This window comes from Rhizopus delemar, genomic scaffold (assembly GCF_000149305.1).
Source record: "Rhizopus delemar RA 99-880 supercont3.18 genomic scaffold, whole genome shotgun sequence".
NCBI classification, from domain to species: domain Eukaryota; kingdom Fungi; phylum Mucoromycota; class Mucoromycetes; order Mucorales; family Rhizopodaceae; genus Rhizopus; species Rhizopus delemar.
Genome location: NW_027137844.1, coordinates 659,225 through 676,028, shown reverse-complemented (window position 1 = coordinate 676,028; position 16,804 = coordinate 659,225). Strand labels below are relative to the sequence as shown.

General features: G+C 36.6%; 6 protein-coding genes and 1 non-coding gene across 7 annotated transcripts; 1 reads left to right on the top strand and 6 right to left on the bottom strand.

The window, feature by feature from the left end:
- Positions 1 to 747: 747 nt before the first annotated feature.
- On the bottom strand, positions 748 to 3,019 carry RO3G_16132 (uncharacterized protein; the record flags this gene model as incomplete). Its single annotated transcript, XM_067670716.1, has 2 exons — positions 748 to 770; positions 799 to 3,019. 2 exons carry the CDS (start codon positions 3,017 to 3,019, stop codon positions 748 to 750), a joined length of 2,244 nt encoding a protein of 747 aa, XP_067526817.1.
- A 362-nt stretch (positions 3,020 to 3,381) lies between these two features.
- On the bottom strand, positions 3,382 to 4,677 carry RO3G_16131 (uncharacterized protein; the record flags this gene model as incomplete). The annotated part of the gene is made up of 1 exon (XM_067670715.1): positions 3,382 to 4,677. The coding sequence occupies one exon, from the start codon at positions 4,675 to 4,677 to the stop codon at positions 3,382 to 3,384; it is 1,296 nt and encodes a 431-aa protein (XP_067526816.1).
- Positions 4,678 to 4,993: 316 nt separating this feature from the next.
- On the bottom strand, positions 4,994 to 6,436 carry RO3G_16130 (uncharacterized protein; the record flags this gene model as incomplete). Its single annotated transcript, XM_067670714.1, has 2 exons — positions 4,994 to 5,790; positions 5,941 to 6,436. The coding sequence occupies 2 exons, from the start codon at positions 6,434 to 6,436 to the stop codon at positions 4,994 to 4,996; spliced, it is 1,293 nt and encodes a 430-aa protein (XP_067526815.1).
- A 1,903-nt stretch (positions 6,437 to 8,339) lies between these two features.
- Positions 8,340 to 9,234, bottom strand: RO3G_16129 (uncharacterized protein; the record flags this gene model as incomplete). The annotated part of the gene is made up of 2 exons (XM_067670713.1): positions 8,340 to 8,386; positions 8,430 to 9,234. The coding sequence occupies 2 exons, from the start codon at positions 9,232 to 9,234 to the stop codon at positions 8,340 to 8,342; spliced, it is 852 nt and encodes a 283-aa protein (XP_067526814.1).
- Positions 9,235 to 9,921: 687 nt separating this feature from the next.
- Positions 9,922 to 10,003, bottom strand: RO3G_19208. The gene has a single exon. It is a non-coding gene; the product is annotated as a tRNA-Ser (tRNA).
- A 1,659-nt stretch (positions 10,004 to 11,662) lies between these two features.
- Positions 11,663 to 12,988, top strand: RO3G_16128 (uncharacterized protein; the record flags this gene model as incomplete). The annotated part of the gene is made up of 2 exons (XM_067670712.1): positions 11,663 to 12,764; positions 12,849 to 12,988. The coding sequence occupies 2 exons, from the start codon at positions 11,663 to 11,665 to the stop codon at positions 12,986 to 12,988; spliced, it is 1,242 nt and encodes a 413-aa protein (XP_067526813.1).
- A 1,186-nt stretch (positions 12,989 to 14,174) lies between these two features.
- On the bottom strand, positions 14,175 to 15,634 carry RO3G_16127 (uncharacterized protein; the record flags this gene model as incomplete). Its single annotated transcript, XM_067670711.1, has 5 exons — positions 14,175 to 14,196; positions 14,364 to 14,584; positions 14,643 to 14,816; positions 14,886 to 15,146; positions 15,224 to 15,634. 5 exons carry the CDS (start codon positions 15,632 to 15,634, stop codon positions 14,175 to 14,177), a joined length of 1,089 nt encoding a protein of 362 aa, XP_067526812.1.
- Positions 15,635 to 16,804: the final 1,170 nt, after the last annotated feature.

Below are 16,804 nucleotides of genomic sequence, written 5' to 3'. Positions count from 1 at the left end.
CTGTAGCTAGCTGTAATTCATGACGCATGTCAGGTATAGACAAAACAGGAGCATTAGATAAGGCTGTCTGTATATTTCGAAAAGCCTGTAGATATTTGTCAGTCCAAATGTGTTCCAATGAACCTTCATTACGTAGTTTATCTAACGGTGCGGTCATGGTAGAGAAATTTGGGAGATGACTTCGAAAATAATTAGCGAGACCTAGAAAGCGTTGTATATCTTTTCCAGTCTTTGGTATTGGCCACGCTAAAGCGTTTGCAACCTTTCTGCTATCCAGTGAGAGACTATTGTGGCTAATAGTGAAGCCCAGGATGTTTACAGAAGTTTGCATAAAATGACATTTATCAACGTTAAGAATGAATTTAGCTGATGTAAGTCGTTCGATGACCGTAGTTACGCATTTGATATGTTCCTCAATATCGGGTCCAGTACCGATAGTTAAATCATCAATGAAACATGTTACGTATGGCAAGTCATGTAAGAGAGTAGTTAGCACACGTTGGAAGTGATTTGGTATGGGGGTCAAACCGAATGGTGCTCTACAGAATTGATATTGTTGACCGTTAAATGTGAAAGCTGTGAGTGCTCTATGCTCTTCAGCTAGAGGTAGACGATGAAAAGCTTGCTTGAGGTCAAGTACTGTGAATAGCGTAGCAGCACTCATTTTTTGATGCAACTCAGCTATCAATGGTAATTGAAAGCGGTCGGTACGATCTTTAATGAGTATTGCATTGATATGTCTGGGGTCTATACATACCCGTATATCGTCACTATAATTACCATTAGCGTCCTTCTTACGTACAGTCAACAAAGGAGAGTTAAATGCAGTATTAGGAGGGGCTATTTCAATCACGCCATCTGCTAACCATTTATCAACCTGTTCTTGTACTTTAGGCTGGATTGACAGTGCAATAGGATACTGTCGTCTATAAGTCGCTTTACCTGGCTCAGTTTCCAAGCGAACTATCGCTTCAGGTAGAGGACATGCAGATGTGCTAGGGATCTTAGCATTAGCGCTCAAATATGGCTGTAATGCGTCCATAAGTTGTTCACGCTGTTGGTGAGTGCCAGCGGGTGACTTGTTAGGTTTGATAGGTGAAGGGTCTATTAGATCAGGTATTGTAGAGATATTAGGACTATCCCACGTAACAGCTAAACCTGTCAAGTTAATGTTTAACTTAGGCATAAGATCTGTACCAATACAAATAGGTATATCTTTATCAAACTTAAAAATTTCAAATTTATGCAAGACATTGATTCCATTATAAAATACTTTTATTTGATCTGTAATAGCAGTTCTAGGTACCAAGGTATTCAAACTAGCTAATTGTAATTTTCCTGAAACAGGAAAAGTTCTAACGTTTATAATTTTGGCTAGGTCAGGAGAGATCGTAGAAGCATTACACCCAGTATCAACCAAAGCCCAAGTACGGACATTTTCTATAGTGATGGGTACAAAAAAGGAATCAGTACGTTTGTTATTAAAACTGTGAAGTTTTGTATTAAACGGTTGCAACTTACATAGTGATGAGTAGTAGTGGATGTCCTTGACGGCTTCATCGTCAAGATCCTGTTCTTCATCGTGGTCTTGTTGGTTGGCAGGGTTGTACTTAGAAGCTTTTGTACCCATTGGTACATCTTCACTGCCAGTCAACTGAAGTGAGCGGAATGCTCGGGTTATGGTAGGTGCAGTAGAGGAGGAGGAGGCAGAACCAGCGGAAAGAGGTTGATTCCTTTTAGGGCAAACATTTAAATGCTCCCTAGTAAAAGGAGCGTTGCACTTAAAGCAACGCTTACTAAACGTCTCTTTGTTCATGCTGCCAGTTATACCCAGTTCCTGAGCCTTCTTACAACGATCAGTTGTGTGGTTGCACTTTCCATGGATAACACAAGTCCTTCCATCCGTACGGTGGTTTCTTTTATGAATACCACTGGGAGGGTTCAACCCGTTGACTTGAGAGGGTTGGTTATTGAACTTTCTGGTTGACGTATTGGGCAAGGTCTGTTGTTTCGTATGAAACTTTCTTGCGATACTTGAAAGGAGGTTGATATCATTTTTTGCCTCCTGGTCCAGACTGACGATGGCCATATTGACATGATTTTGGAGGCTGCCAGGAAGGGAGTTCACGAACAAGATAGCCAAAAAATCATCAGCTACGGGTGTGGCTTCACGCTTGAGCTTCAAGAAGCGGTCGGTGTATTTTTCCACAGATTCATCAGGTTGCATGCTGATGGTTAACAGCTCTCTTGAGGCGTGAGCTTGAGCCTCAGTGGATTCGATGCCGTATTTCAAGGTTAATTGCTCCTTGAATGTGGCCCAAGATAAGTTCTTCTTTACCCGTAATTCATCATACCATGAACGCTGGGGATGGGTAAGTGAGAAAGGGATGAGGCGCTGCCAATGCACCTGTACATCCAAACGATACGCAAAGAGGATGTCCTCAAAACGTCGGATACACTCAGCAATGTCTTTATAGACAGGCAAGGCCGAGTTCTCCACATTACCAGTATATTGAAACAAAGGTAAGTTTTGAGGGACTACCGTGGGTTGACTGTTAGAACCGTTAATGGCAGAGCCATTGGTCTGTATAGCCAAGTTATTAGCCAGTTTTGCTTGCAGGTCCAACAAGGAGGCCAAGATGGTGGACTTGGTGGTGTATTCACGAGAAAGGTTAGCCAGTTGCTTTCCCGTAAGCTCTTGACTAGTAATAGCCGCAGCAACTTGCTCAACCTGTTTCGTCAAAGTCTGAATGGTAGCCGTTAAATTACGACCACCTAAGACCTGAGAAGGTGGTGCTGCGCCACTGATCTTGACACCAGCAAGTGGGGAAATGGGTGCCCCGGCTTCTACTTCTTCCATCTCTATGTCTTCTGTATTAGAAATGGGCGAACCATGACTAGAGAGTTCCACCCCATTAACCATGGTAGATTTTTCAAGTCGAGGACCAATGAAAGCTGGATCACTTTCAGAAAAAAGAATTTCTTCGTTGGAAGCCAAAAGGTTAGAGTTGATAGACATGTTTGAGAATAGTGTAGTAGTAATAGAGTAAAGAGAATTCGTCAAAAAAAATGATTTATCCAAGAATAAAAAGGAACAAGAGAGGACGAGACTCGATAAAGAGATTGTTTTATTTAATAAGAAAATTGTACTCTATTTATACTTTTCATAGACGGATAATATTTCATGACATGGATTAATAATTAATGAGTATGATATAGCTGATGACAAATAGATAAGGGTTACGTGTTCTTCTATTGTTATATTTGTCATTGAATACTCGTATATGATTGACTGCGGCTGACTGTGATTTAGTTCCTGGATTTAATATAGTTTAACCGTGCAATTACGCAGCATCTTATCCTTAATGAAGATTATCCGAATTAACCTGTAGCTTGTCTATTGGATACATTTACATGTAGCTTATTAATACTGTTTTCATATCGAGTTATGAATGATGGATACATCATGTATGACTTGAGACGGTTTCCATGAACTCTCCTAATTCGGGTATCTTGTACATCCATATTTTTAATGTGGTAAGTGCCTTTTCCAAGTATTTGGTGTATGATAAAAGGTCCTTCCCATTTATCCTGTAGTTTGCCTGACCAAGAGGTAGATAAATAGTCCTTATATAATAGAAATAATTCTCCAAGTTTGAATGGGGGCTTTAATTCTTTTCGTTGATCTAGGATTTTATTTTCAATTGCTTTGCGTTGTGCTGCTTGTGTGGTTTTTATGGCTGCTGCGGCTTGTTCTCTAATACGATTAAGATTGTGTATTTGATGAGAAGTTCGGTGATACAAGGTTGCTTCAAATTTAGGTGATTTTTTATCATATAAATGATGTTCCATGTCAAAAGGTGTCCTTGGCTCATAGCCATATGTTAAGAAGAATGGGCTTTGTTTGGTTGTAGCCTGTTTGATGGATCTGTAAGCAAATAATGCTGCTGGTAAGTATAGATCCCAGTCTTTCTTTTCATCTTCTGATCGCTTTTGTAGTATTTGGCCTAGAGTTCGATTAAATCTTTCTATGAGACCATTGCTCTGGGGATTATATGGAGTTGTAGTCTTGTGTATAATTGAATAATTTTGACAGACTTTTCGTATTAAATCGCTCAAAAAGGGCTTTCCATTATCTGAGACTATAATCGTAGGACATCCATGGCGGCATATAACTTCTTCGTAGAGAAAAATGGCTATTTCTGATGCTGTCTGGAATCTCATTGGCTTAGCTTCTACATATTTAGTCAAGTAATCGATTGCTGCGATTATATATCTGTAGCCAGACCTTGAGGCTTGTACATGTTTAACATCAAGAGCAATACGATCAAATGGCTTTGTTGATATGGGAACTGGATACAGTTCTTCATTCAAGGATTTACTGCCGTACATCTGACATCTGTTACATTTTTGTACGTATTCTAATATTTGCTGATTCATTCCATCCCAATAGAAACGAGATGCGACTTTGTGTAATGTATTATTATAGGCAAGGTGACCTCCAAGTGGGTGTTGATGATAAGCTTCAATTATTTCCTGAGCTTCGTTCTTATTGAGAACTTTTCTTATTACGCCATTTGTTGTGTTGTATCTAAAGAGTACACCTTGAAAGATGGTATAATTCTTGGATTCTTTTTTGATGTATTTTTGCATTTTATCTGATATTTGATCAGGCATCTTGAGCGTGAGCAAATAATGTTTTAGTTGTTGAATTTTTTCTGTTTCCATATTTAATTTCCGTTTCTGGGGACACAGGGTTTGTAACTTCAGGTTTAGTGATACTAGATTTCTATTTCTGGGGACACAATGATTATGGATCTTGTGTATTGATTTGTTTCGAGTTGTTGTTTGTTGTTTAATGTGATATGTGTTGCGATGAATAGTTTTGTGGTTTGTAATTCTTGTGTGTGTATTGTTGTTGTTGCTGTAATTTTTTTTTTCATCTCTTTTTTTTTTTTTTTTTTTTTTTTTTTTAAATACTAGTTTGGTACTTCTAATATCCCAATCTTGATAAGAAGTCAGCGCTTTCATTGACTCTTCCCGGACGGTATTTGATCTCGAATTCGTATTCGGTTAGGATTGTTATCCATCTTGCAATAATTCCTGTTGGGTTGCTTGCTTTAAGTAATCCATTTAATGCAGAATGATCCGTAATAATAGTAAATTTTTGTCCAAGTAAATAGGGTCTAAATTGCTTTACTGCCCATATTACGGCTAAACATTCCAGTTTGGTTGCAGCATAATTTGCTTCATTTGCCTTGAGTGCTCTACTTGCAAATACAATAGGATTTTCATGTCCATTCTCGTCTAACTGTGTCAAGATACAGCCTAAACCGGCTTTTGATGCATCGGTTACGAGTAAAAAGGGTTTATTGAAATCGGGCCTTGCTAAAACAGGTGCAGTTGTTAGTAGTTGCTTTAGTTTTTCAAATGAATCAGTAGTCTTTTGTGTCCATGGAATGTTTTTAGAGGTTTTAGTTTGATCATGTAATGGACGTGCTATAGCGGCAAAGTTCTTAATGAATCTTCTGTAATATGAAGCTAGTCCCAAAAAGGCTCGTACTTGAGTGATAGATTTTGGTATAGGATAATTAACAATCTTTTCAATTTTGCTTGGGTCAGTTTGTATTCCATCTTTTGTTACCATGTACCCTAAGAACTTCAGATGATCTTTGAAAAAGAAGCATTTCTCTGGGTTAAGTTTTAGGTTTGCAGCTAGAATACATTGAAAAACTTGCTCTAGATGATTTAGATGCTGATGATGATTGAGTGAATATACGTTGAGGTCATCTATATAAGCTACTAAGCATTTGTTGATAAGAGGGCGGAAGCATAGATCAATTAATCTTTGGAAAGTTGCTGGTGAATTCACTAATCCCATCGGTAATGTATTATAGTGATATGTGCCAAACTTAGTTGTAAAAGCTGTAAGTTCTTTACTATCTTGTTCTAAGGGAACTTGATGAAAACCTGCTCGCATGTCTAGAGCTGAGAATATTTTGGCTTTTCCAAGTGTATCAAGTAAATCATCAATACGAGGTAGAGGGTATGCATCTTTTTTTGTTATGGCGTTTAACTTTCTGTAATCAATCACCATACGATAATCTCCATTTTTCTTCTTTACTAATATTACTGGAGCTGCCCAAGGACTGTTTGAAGGAGCTATAACACCAAGTTTACAGTATTTATCTAGTTCTTTTTGTAGATATTCTGCCTCTATAGGACTAATTCTGTATGGGCGATGACTAATTGGATGGGCATTATCTTCGATGATTATTTTGTGTTTCAACAACTTTGTGTGTCCAATGGTGTCGTTATCCCAATCAAAAATTTCTTTGTATTTGTTGAGTAGCCTTCTTAATTCAATAATTATTTCCTTGTCAACTTCTCCAACTTCTAATTTGGAAAATAAATGCTTTTCTAGAGGTTCGACCATTTGATGTTTATCCATAACATTTAACTGTGGTCTTCTATCAAGTGTATAAGCTTTAACTATTGAGTCATTTTTCGTATTGAATTTTTCTAATATTCCGATTTCTTCATAAGGTTCTATGAATATGTCTTTTTTGGATCGATTGTATATTCTGATTTCGACATTTCTTTTGTTGACTATAAAGTTGATACATGTGTCAAAGTATCCGAGAGCATGTAAAAGCTTTGGATTCGTTGTTTCGAAGTTAAAAAAAATATTTTTATATTGGTTTCTTGGCTTTTTGAGAGTTATTCTTTTTGACGAATTAGCTTGTATTCTTAGGCCATCTGTTGAAGCTGTGATAATGTGCTTATCATCTTTTTCGATTACTGATACTTCTTCTGTTTTATTCTTTTCTAGTACAAAAAGTGGGATTTCTGGTTTATGTTCTTCTTCTTCAGAGTTTGATTGGTCTTCACTGGAAGATTCTTCATTACTAAAGCTTTCAGATTCAATGTCGGCTTCATCCTCTTCTTCAGATGTCCTTTCTTCAAAATGCACATGTTTCTTAAAATTTGTAAAACTTTTTGGCTGTTGGTACGTTTCTTTATAACTGGTTACTTTCGGTTTGTCTTTTTGTAAATAGGTTATTTTCATTTCAGCTTTATTTTCTTTATAGGTGACTTTTAGTGAAGAATTGCTGAAATCAATTTTTGCTTTGGCTCTACTTAACCAGTTGTTTCCAATGATGAGCTGATTGGGACAGATAGGAAGTACTTCGATGGTACAAGGTATGATCATGTTTCTTTTTACTTCTACTGGTACATCATAGATTACACCAAGAGCAGGTTGTTTGGTTCCATTTCCAAGGGTGAACACGCTTTCTGATGAGGCATCTATTTTTAGTCCAAGTTCATCTGCTAATATCTTTGATATGCATGTTTTGGCTGCTCCACAATCGATTAAGGCTCTTATTGGTTTGTTCGCTATAGAAACTTGAGAATATACGGCTGTCGTATCCATATCATCGTCTTCTATAAGTGCCATTGTTTGATCATTTGGATTTGATTTTATTGATTGACTGGGTCTACATTCGCCTACTAGTTGTCTTCGCATGGCAGGACTAACAGTTATGAGATCTCTTACGGATATATTTGCTTTTTGGTCTAATACATCCTTTCCAATTTGGTAATCGATTTTGGGTGGTGTTCTTTTTATTCTAGGTTTCTTTTGTTTTTCTTGTGTAGTAGTTTTTACTGATGCATCTGTTTCCATTGCAGTGTCCTGAGGGATTATGATGGGGTTTGTTGTTATAGGTATTTCTTCTAGATGACTTCTTGTTGTTATCCTTCTTGTTGTGGCAGGTTCTGGTTGTTTTCTTTTAATTCTAGGAGCTTTTGTTTTAGGATATGGGGTTGCTTTTAGTACTTCAGGCGGACGTTCAGGTCTAACTGCAGTGTAAAGATCTTTATATTGTGCGTTATCATCATGTTCATTATGGTTTAAGATAACGTTAAGAGGATGTTGTTTATTTTGTTGATTAATGGGTTTATTGTTTTGCTGGGTGTTCGATTGACCATTTCTTTGATTAAAAGCAACCGACCCATTTAGTTTTTTGACGGCTGTGAGAGAGATTGTGATTGAGGTGACGGGCTAGATTGAGATGCATGAGGTGGAGGTTGTTGAGGTGTTGAGTAGGATTGGCTATTTTGGTAATAATCTCTTCTTGACTGGGGTTGATTATGCTGATACTGATCATTTCTTCGGTTATCTTGATTATATTGACCGTAATTATTATAATATGGATACATATTATTTCTACTATTGTTATAACTTGGTCTGTTATTGCGCTGGTAATTTCGATTTGAATAAGGCAATTTGGGTGGTATGTTTAATTCATCTCGAATAGTTTGTTGTATAAGATTAACTAGGTCTTCAGTTGAATTTTGATACACAGTCTGACCTTCATTTGTCCTAGTATAATGATGTTGTCGTACTGGTATACTACCGTGCCTACCTACAATGTCCATAGTTGACAACTGATGGGAACCAGTTACAACATTTGGTGCATTGTTCAAGTGCTCGTAGTTTACATTGGTACGCAGATCAGTTACAGGGACATATTGAATCGGTCGTTCCTCAGTATCTATTAATTCAATGTTGTGATTATTGGCAGAGTGGCGATAATACTGTGTGTTGTCGTCATGATAGATGAGTGCATTGTTAACATTTCTAGGTATGAAAGGATTGTCCACCATGGCAATCTTTCGTGGCCTATGTGCATTCCACCATCCATCAGCATGATTGATCCAGTCTTGGAAAGTTCTTGAGCTGCATTGTATACAAAATAATTTGATTTCTTTTAGTAAGCCAGCGCGAAATCGACTTTCGATGACTGCTTCATTATCGATATTAGCAAGATCTGCTGCTTCTCTTAGTCTTGCAAGATATATTTGTGGATGTTCTTGTTCTCCTTGACACATTTCGTTGAATTCAAGTTCGTAATTTTGAATAAGTTCAGGGGTAATATAATGTTTTCGAAGCTTTTCCATAGCTTGTTCGTAGTTAATATCAGGTTGTTCCTTCAGGATTACACGTTCAAAATAAATTTTGGCAGCGCGTCTTAATTGAGACTTCAGTATAATGAGCTTTCTTGCATCATTTTGGGTGTTGCTAATGGCTAGATAGGACTCCAATATCTCTTGAAAGTGACGAAAGTCTTCTCCTTCGTACCCATAGAATTCGATGAGTCTTGGTCGATAACCTTGGATAGTGCTTTGATTGTTAAGTGAAGCCAACACGTTAGGTCCTGTTGTTGTCATTGTTGCTAGTAAGTGTTTTGAAATTGTTGATTCGATTTTGAATTTTTTTTTTTGACTAAGTCTGTTGATTTCTTGATAGTTTTTAAGTAGTTTTTCGGTTTAGAGCCCTCGTAGTGACCACCAAATGTAATTTTCTTTAATATATTGCTTGTTTGCGGGATTAGATTTTTAAGTATGTAAGTTTTGTCGATAGTGACCACCAGATCTTGTTAATAGTAGATCAAACTTGTTGGAATAGGTTAAACTCTTGAGGTTTAGGAATAGGTTTACAATAAAGATTATTGACTTCAAGGGACTTCAGTATTTAAAATAGAACACAGACCAAAGGGTTTCAATTGAACGCTTGATGGATTTATTGTTTTATAAAATAAAGAAAATATAAAAAGAATATAAAATTCAAAAGTAAAGTGAAGTCAAAATAGGGATAAGATATAAGGGTATTTATATGTTTTTGGTTTTTATAATTTTATGTTGTTTTTGGTTTTCAAGCAAAAGAGTTGATACTCCGTTTTCAAATAGGTTGTTACGCAAAAGTTCATTTTCTAACTGGCGTGGTACTAAAAAAACTTGACTGTATATCTTTCAACACGACAAAAGAAATGGCATACAGCAATCTACATGCGTAACAAAAGACACGGCATCAAGCCAGGACAGGTGAAAAATAGAAGGGAAGACTTCATTACAGCACGTCACCAACAGGATTTGAACCTGTGCGGGCAGAGCCCATATGATTTCTAGTCATACTCCTTAACCACTCGGACATAGTGACGCTTTTCTTTTGTGAATTGGTATATTTTGGTGGAGTGTGCCTTAGGACACTAGCAACACTGCCAATAATTGGTGATTTTCAACATCCACAATCAGTTGTTGTATCTAATAATCAACGTTTTTGACGTCTTTGATTAAATGAAAAAAATTAACTTTCGCTGTATTGGTCATTTTCGAATTTTAAAAAAAGATTCAGGTGCGAAAAAAATAAAGAAATTGAACAATACTTTTGTTTTTTTTGTAGCGTAAGTATTCATAAAGTTATTCATGTTTTAAAAAAGTGTCTTTTTTTTCAAATGGTCTTTTTTTGGAAATCCTGTTCCCTCTATCGTTGAAAGATCGATATCTTCGTTTTTTTTATTTTTGAGGGCAAAATGCGGAAATCAAAAGCATTTTGCGATTATTTTGTTCAAAAGAATACATATTAGGAAGGTAGTCTATGATTTTTAGCTTAGGTCATTACAAACGTGTTACAGAACGTAACAAAATAGTCGTGTTTGGGGGAAAAAAAAATCTGGTAAAAAAAAGACTAAGTTAAAAAAAAAAAGAAAAGAAAAAAGTATGGCAATAAAAAGTTCATTGTTCAAATGAAAACAGTACTCTAACAACAAATGTACTTTATATTTATGCAAATGCTATTACATTATAACAAAAGAATAAAAAAAAATAAAGAAGCTCTGTTAACATTTTGTTACAAGGCAGTTATAATTAACAAATACATACAAAACTCTTTTGTTTATCAAATAAATAGATTGCTTTATTATTCTTTATGACAAATAATATAAAAGAATATATGTTTTTTAAGCTTATACTAGTTCATTACTTACTTTATGTTTGCACATGGGTGTAATTTGCCATTAGCCATTAGCCATTAGAGATGTTAGCAATGACAACTTTCTTTACCAAAAAGAACTTTTTAGCAACAAGCAGTAATATAAGATTGATATTCTTATAGTTTCTTTAAGTTGGAAAGAACAACTTTGCCCATGAGTCTCATGTTCGTCATCCGAATGTGTACCATTAGGAATTCCTAATGTAAAAAAAAGAAAAAAAAAAAAAAAAGAAACCAACATTAGACTTGGTTGTTATTATTTTTTTTTTTATAAACTTACATTTGAACCGTTGTTGAGCTTTCTTTTTTATCTTTTGTATCCGCAATGTTAAATATGCTCTCTGAAACAAAACAAGGGAAAAAAAAACCAGTTCTTTTGAACACGTAAAATTGTTACTGTTTAGGAACCAACTTCCAAATTTAGTATATTTGCTTTAGTTTTTTTGATCACGCATTTTTTTCTATCTTATTCCTCTACTAAATCCTGAATATTATTTTTTTTGAAATGAACGCCACCAACAACAAAGTTAAATGCCAATGCACCAAATGCAGCAGCTGTCCTGAAGGATTCAAGTGGATTGCAAAGAAAACCGCTAACACTCATAAGCGCATAGACAAAGTTGGAGAAGGTACAATTTTCTTAAAGAAATGCAGCAAGACTAAAGTGCAATTAAAATAGTTTTGAGACAAAGAAGATTTGAAAACACCTTCGAGCAACCCACCACGTCTACCGAAAGAAGCACGTTTGAAGGTATATTTATAAATCCACCCCTTTTTTTTTATTAAACAAATTTAGAATTCGACATTGATGCTGACATGGATGTTGACATGGACGAAGAAATGACCAACGACCAACAACTGGCGTATCTCCTGGTCCTTTACCTTGTGCTTTTCCAAGCAAAGCACCTCTCGGTGAAAGCCGGTGAAGACTTGTTGGCCTTTCTTTCCTTCTTTGTTCGTGCTCTTGGCCATGGCATGGAGATTCCTACAAAGATCTCCACTGCTCGTACCATGGTCAATTATTCCTCTGCCAGTAGTGGTGTCTCCCGTTTCCTTGTCTGTTCTCTTTGCAGAAGTGTGTACGACACAGGGAGTTTGCATACTCGACAATGCCCTTTTGTTAGGTTTGCAAACAACCCACACAGACAAGAGCGCCCATGTGGTAATTCACTTTTTGTTGGCAGCAGCCTGAAGCCCGTCCTTGAGTTCCCGTACAACTCAATTGTGGAAACGTTGAAGAAGTTCTTTGTCCGTCCGAACTTTGAAACAGAGATTGAACAGTGGAGAGGTCGATATGTGGAGGAAGGTGTGTTGTATGACATCTATGATGGTCGAGTCTGGAATGAGATGGTCGACTCAGCTGGGGAGCCATTTGTGAGTAAAAGACGATCATTAATGGTGTCATTGAACGTTGATTGGTTTCAACCTAGTGATGGTATGCACTACTCTTGTGGTGGTGTATATCTCACGATTAACAACCTTCCAAGGAGTTCTAGGATGAAGGTTTCCAACATCATCCTGGTTGGTATGATTCCTGGGCCTGGCGAGCCCACGGATGACCAGCTCCAAAACTTTTTGCGACCAATGATTGCAGAGCTGAATACCTTGTACGGAGGTATGATGATGCCAACGTACCAGAACAGAAACGGTGAAATGGTACGTGTTGCTTTGATGTCCGTTAACTGTGATATACCAGCAGCTCGCAAAGTAGCTGGGTTCATGGGTCAATCCGCGCACAAAGCCTGCAACAAATGTTCCACTGTGTTTTCGCGAATCAGTACTGGTGCAAATTCAACGAAGCCAGATTTTTCTGACTTTGACGATGAGCACTGGATTCTGCGAAACAATACCCAGCAGCGCCAAGAAGCATATGCTTGGCTAAATGCTACTCACATTACGCAACAGCGAACCCTGCAGACGGACACAGGAAGTAAATGGAGTGAACTTCACCGACTAGAGTATTTTGATGTCGTGAGATTGACAACCGTTGATCCCATGCACAATTTATTTCTAGGTACGCCAAAAAGAATGGTTGAAGTTTGGGTAGATCACGGGCTTCTTACAACAGCTGATTTCAAAGCCATGGCTGATGAATCAGCTTCAATTGCTATCCCTTCACAGTACTGTAAAATCTCTAAAGGTATACAAGTATAAAAGAATTTGTACTATTATGAATCTGAACACTAATTTTTTTGTTATAAAAAAAAAAACGAAAAAGGCAAGATTGAAAGTACGTTTAGCAATATGAAGGCTGATGAGTGGAGAACGTGGTGTGTTGTGCTTTCGCCTTTTCTCTTAAAACAAAGATTAATCGGTGAACATTTCATCAATTGGATCAGATATGTAGAAGCAGTAAGGTTGGTGACTGGTCCTTTAATCACAGCAGATGAAATTCAGACAGCACACTCCTTATTTAAAGAATTCGGCAAGACCTGTGTTCAACTCTATGGAAAAACATGTATAACACCTAATATACATATGCACATGCATTTGAAAGAATGCTTTTTGGACTTTGGTCCCTCCTATGCCTTTTGGCTTTATGGTTTTGAACGATTGAATGGTGATATCAAAAAGATAAATATCAATTACAAGACAGGCTTCGAAACCACCTATGTCACTATGCTTACTCAAACCATTCATACGCAAGATATAATACATTCATTACCTACATTCATTAACAACAACGATCAAGGCATGCTCCTACTGATCAACTTCATAAAGGAAATAGGCGAGGTTACGAATGACGAGAGTGGTTTAACGCCATTTGATTACTCTCAATTCATAGACGGGCCAAGTCTATTTAACCTGACGATTACTGGTAGTGAGCCTCTGCCACCACAAGCCCTTCCTTCAAAAATTAACAACAAACAAGAACTTTTATGCCCTGAACACTATGAAGCCTTACAAACTTTTTATATGGATACCTATGAAATACCTATTATGAATACAATCAGTACAACTATAAAATCATTCAAAAAAATTAACTTGCTTGGACAACACTACCAACAGTCAGACAATCATTCATCATCATCATGCATTCAAGCCTTTATGAACAATCAATTACGTATTGGTCAAATATCATACTTTTTCAGTCATTCATTTAACAACTCAACTCATTATTTTGCATTCGTCAATTGGTACAGCCATGCGACTCAACATTTTCCCACCTTCGATGGTACTGGCATCCAAGTGTGGAAGAACCAATTTGATCCAGTTTCAAGCAACAGCATACTTCCAATTTATAGAATCTTCAATCCTGTTGCTGTATGCCCATATATCGATAATCACCTTTTTACTCTCGCTCTGCCAAGACGAATTTATATGTAACAACTATGCTAAATTATTCAAACCTTCTTTTATTACTATTATTATTATTTATTTTATTATATATTTTACTAAAGAATCATATATTAGACTATTATTGTTATTTGTTTTTTTTTTAAAAAAAGATTTTATTCAATTTGCAGAGACAACAAAAGAGGCAGCAAAAAAAAAAAAAAAAAAAGGAAAAGAGAAAGTAAACGCTTACTGCATGGGATTAGCAGCAGCAGAAGAGGAAGAGCCAGAGACCTCAGCCGAAAAGCCAAGGCCAGGGGAAGAAAAGGCCCAAGAGGGATAATCCTCATGGTCAAGGTTTGTAGGGAACTCCTTGTCGAAGTATTCCACCACCCTTCTTGTTCTATTGATGGTGCCTTTTTTCGACAAGGAATTCCTCCATGCTTTTTGAAGAACAGCATGGAATTCGTCCACCTGTAGATTAAGTAAAGGTATATTAGAAAATAAACACTATTACAAAAATATTACTTACTGCTTTGCTTCGAAATAGTGGTCTTTTTACTACAAACACAGGACCATGTTCATCCTCAGGACCATCTTCTTCCTCTGACGTCCAATCGGTCATCAGAATTTGTTTTCCAAAAGGAAAACGAGCTTCAAATTCCTCAGGGGCCGCATTGTAAGCATTTCGCCTCATGGCGAGCTTCTAATGTAAAAAAGTAATGTAAGTACTTGAAACACTATATATTTCAATCTTTAAATACTAATTACTTACTGCATGCACACGACTACGACGCGTTGAATCTTCTGACGTAGCCGTTAGCCCCTTACTTTCTCTCACCATGTAGTTGAATTTGTTTCTGACCATGCTGCGCATGTCAGAAACAGTAATGCCAGCAGAAAATGGCTCCTTCTTGGCAGCTGCTACAAGCAAATCCCTGACCTTTGCGTTTTGCTTGTAGCGCAAGACCTCCTTCAGGTCAAAGGTGACACCACGAGGAACCAAATGCTCTCTATAGTACTTCAATATAAAAGCCTATGGTTCAAAAAGGTACAAAAAAAATTTTTGTTATTATTTTGCACATGCTAATTTGTTTTTTGAATTTAAATTACACTTGTCAAGGCCTTATTCTCTTTGACCTCAGAAGGTTGCTGCTGTGGAGGCTGCTGTTGGGGAGGCTGCTGCTGCTCTTGTTGCTGTTGTTGCAACAATTGAGTTAGCTGCTCAATCTTCAGCTCTTGCCGACGTTGATTCTCCTCCTGTCGGCGTTGAATTTGCTCTTGCTGCTGCATCTGAGCAAAAATGGCCTCAAGGGTTGGGCCACTTGCCAAGCTGACAGCAGGAGAGCCAACTGGGCCTTGAAGGCGAGAAGGCTCAAAGCTGTCAAAAGACGCAACAGCAGTGGGAGCAGGAGAAGGGGACGGCGCAACAGTGGATGATGATCCAGTAATGCTTGAAGATATTCTTGCCCTTTTAGGGGCATTACTGGGAACGTTGATAGGGGTAGCGACACGACGAGACATTTTTTTAAAACAGATAATATAGGGAAAAAGAAAAAGACAAGAGTACAAAATGAACTAAAAATGAATACAAAGTAAGGTGATGCTTTTATTTGTTTTACAAAAAAAGCAAAGAAAAAAAAAAAAGAAAAAGAAAAAGCCTTTATAGTTAAAGATATTACATTTGAATAATAATAAAAAAAAGAATTTAAACTGTTTATGAATAACCTCTCTGAGTGTTTCAATAGTTAAACCATATTAAAGAAAACTTGTTTTTAATCGATAGTAGGTAATCGTAACACTGGTAAAATGAGGCTATAAAAAAAGTACTTTTTTTTTCTTTTTTTTTTTTTTTTAAAAAAAAACATTCTTTCTAAAAGGTAAGTTCTTAATATTATATATATTCTATTTCTGTTCTAATGGTACTTTTACTTTAGTAAAATCGTATTGCCTGCTTTTTTTTTGTGGTTTAAATGGTCTTTATAAAGTCTCTTTCTAAGGACTACCTTTTCTTCTTCTTTTACTTGTTGGTATAAGCTTGGATGACGTTTTTTTTTTTCTTTTTTTCTTTTTCCTGGTTCATCTAAAGCAAGGTACTATTACTTTTACTAAATATCCTTCATAACTAATAGTTATTATAGATGCGTGCTGTTTCTTTTTTTTACTTGTTGCTTTAAACTTAGCTAGTTGTCCTGGGCTATCTAAAGCAAGGTATTATTAATTTTACTACGCATACTCAATAACTAATAGTTATTATAGATACGTGCTACTTTGCTTTGGCCTTTTACTGTTTCTTTCTCGTCCTTGCTTTGGTTCTTAAGTACTGATATCTTTTCTTCTTTTGCTTTGAGTGCCCAAGTCCTTAAAACCTTGAATCCTTGTGTCTTTGCATCCTTGAGCTTGGCCTTTTTTTTTTTTTTTTTTTTTTTCTTTTTTTTTTTCTTGTGAGAACTTTTTGAGTCCCACGAAATTAATCGATGTATTTTTAGATTAGACGATGCTATCGTGATGACATTAGGTAAGTCAAGTAAGCTTTTAAAACACTACAAGCAAAGAAATACTGTATATTGTTATTATTATTTTATTTAAATAAAAAAAAGATATTTTTTATAAATCACACCCCTATTCTCTGGTAGATCGCAAGCAATACCCTTTGCCCTGCCTATGGTTAATACAGCAACACCTGCGCAATAT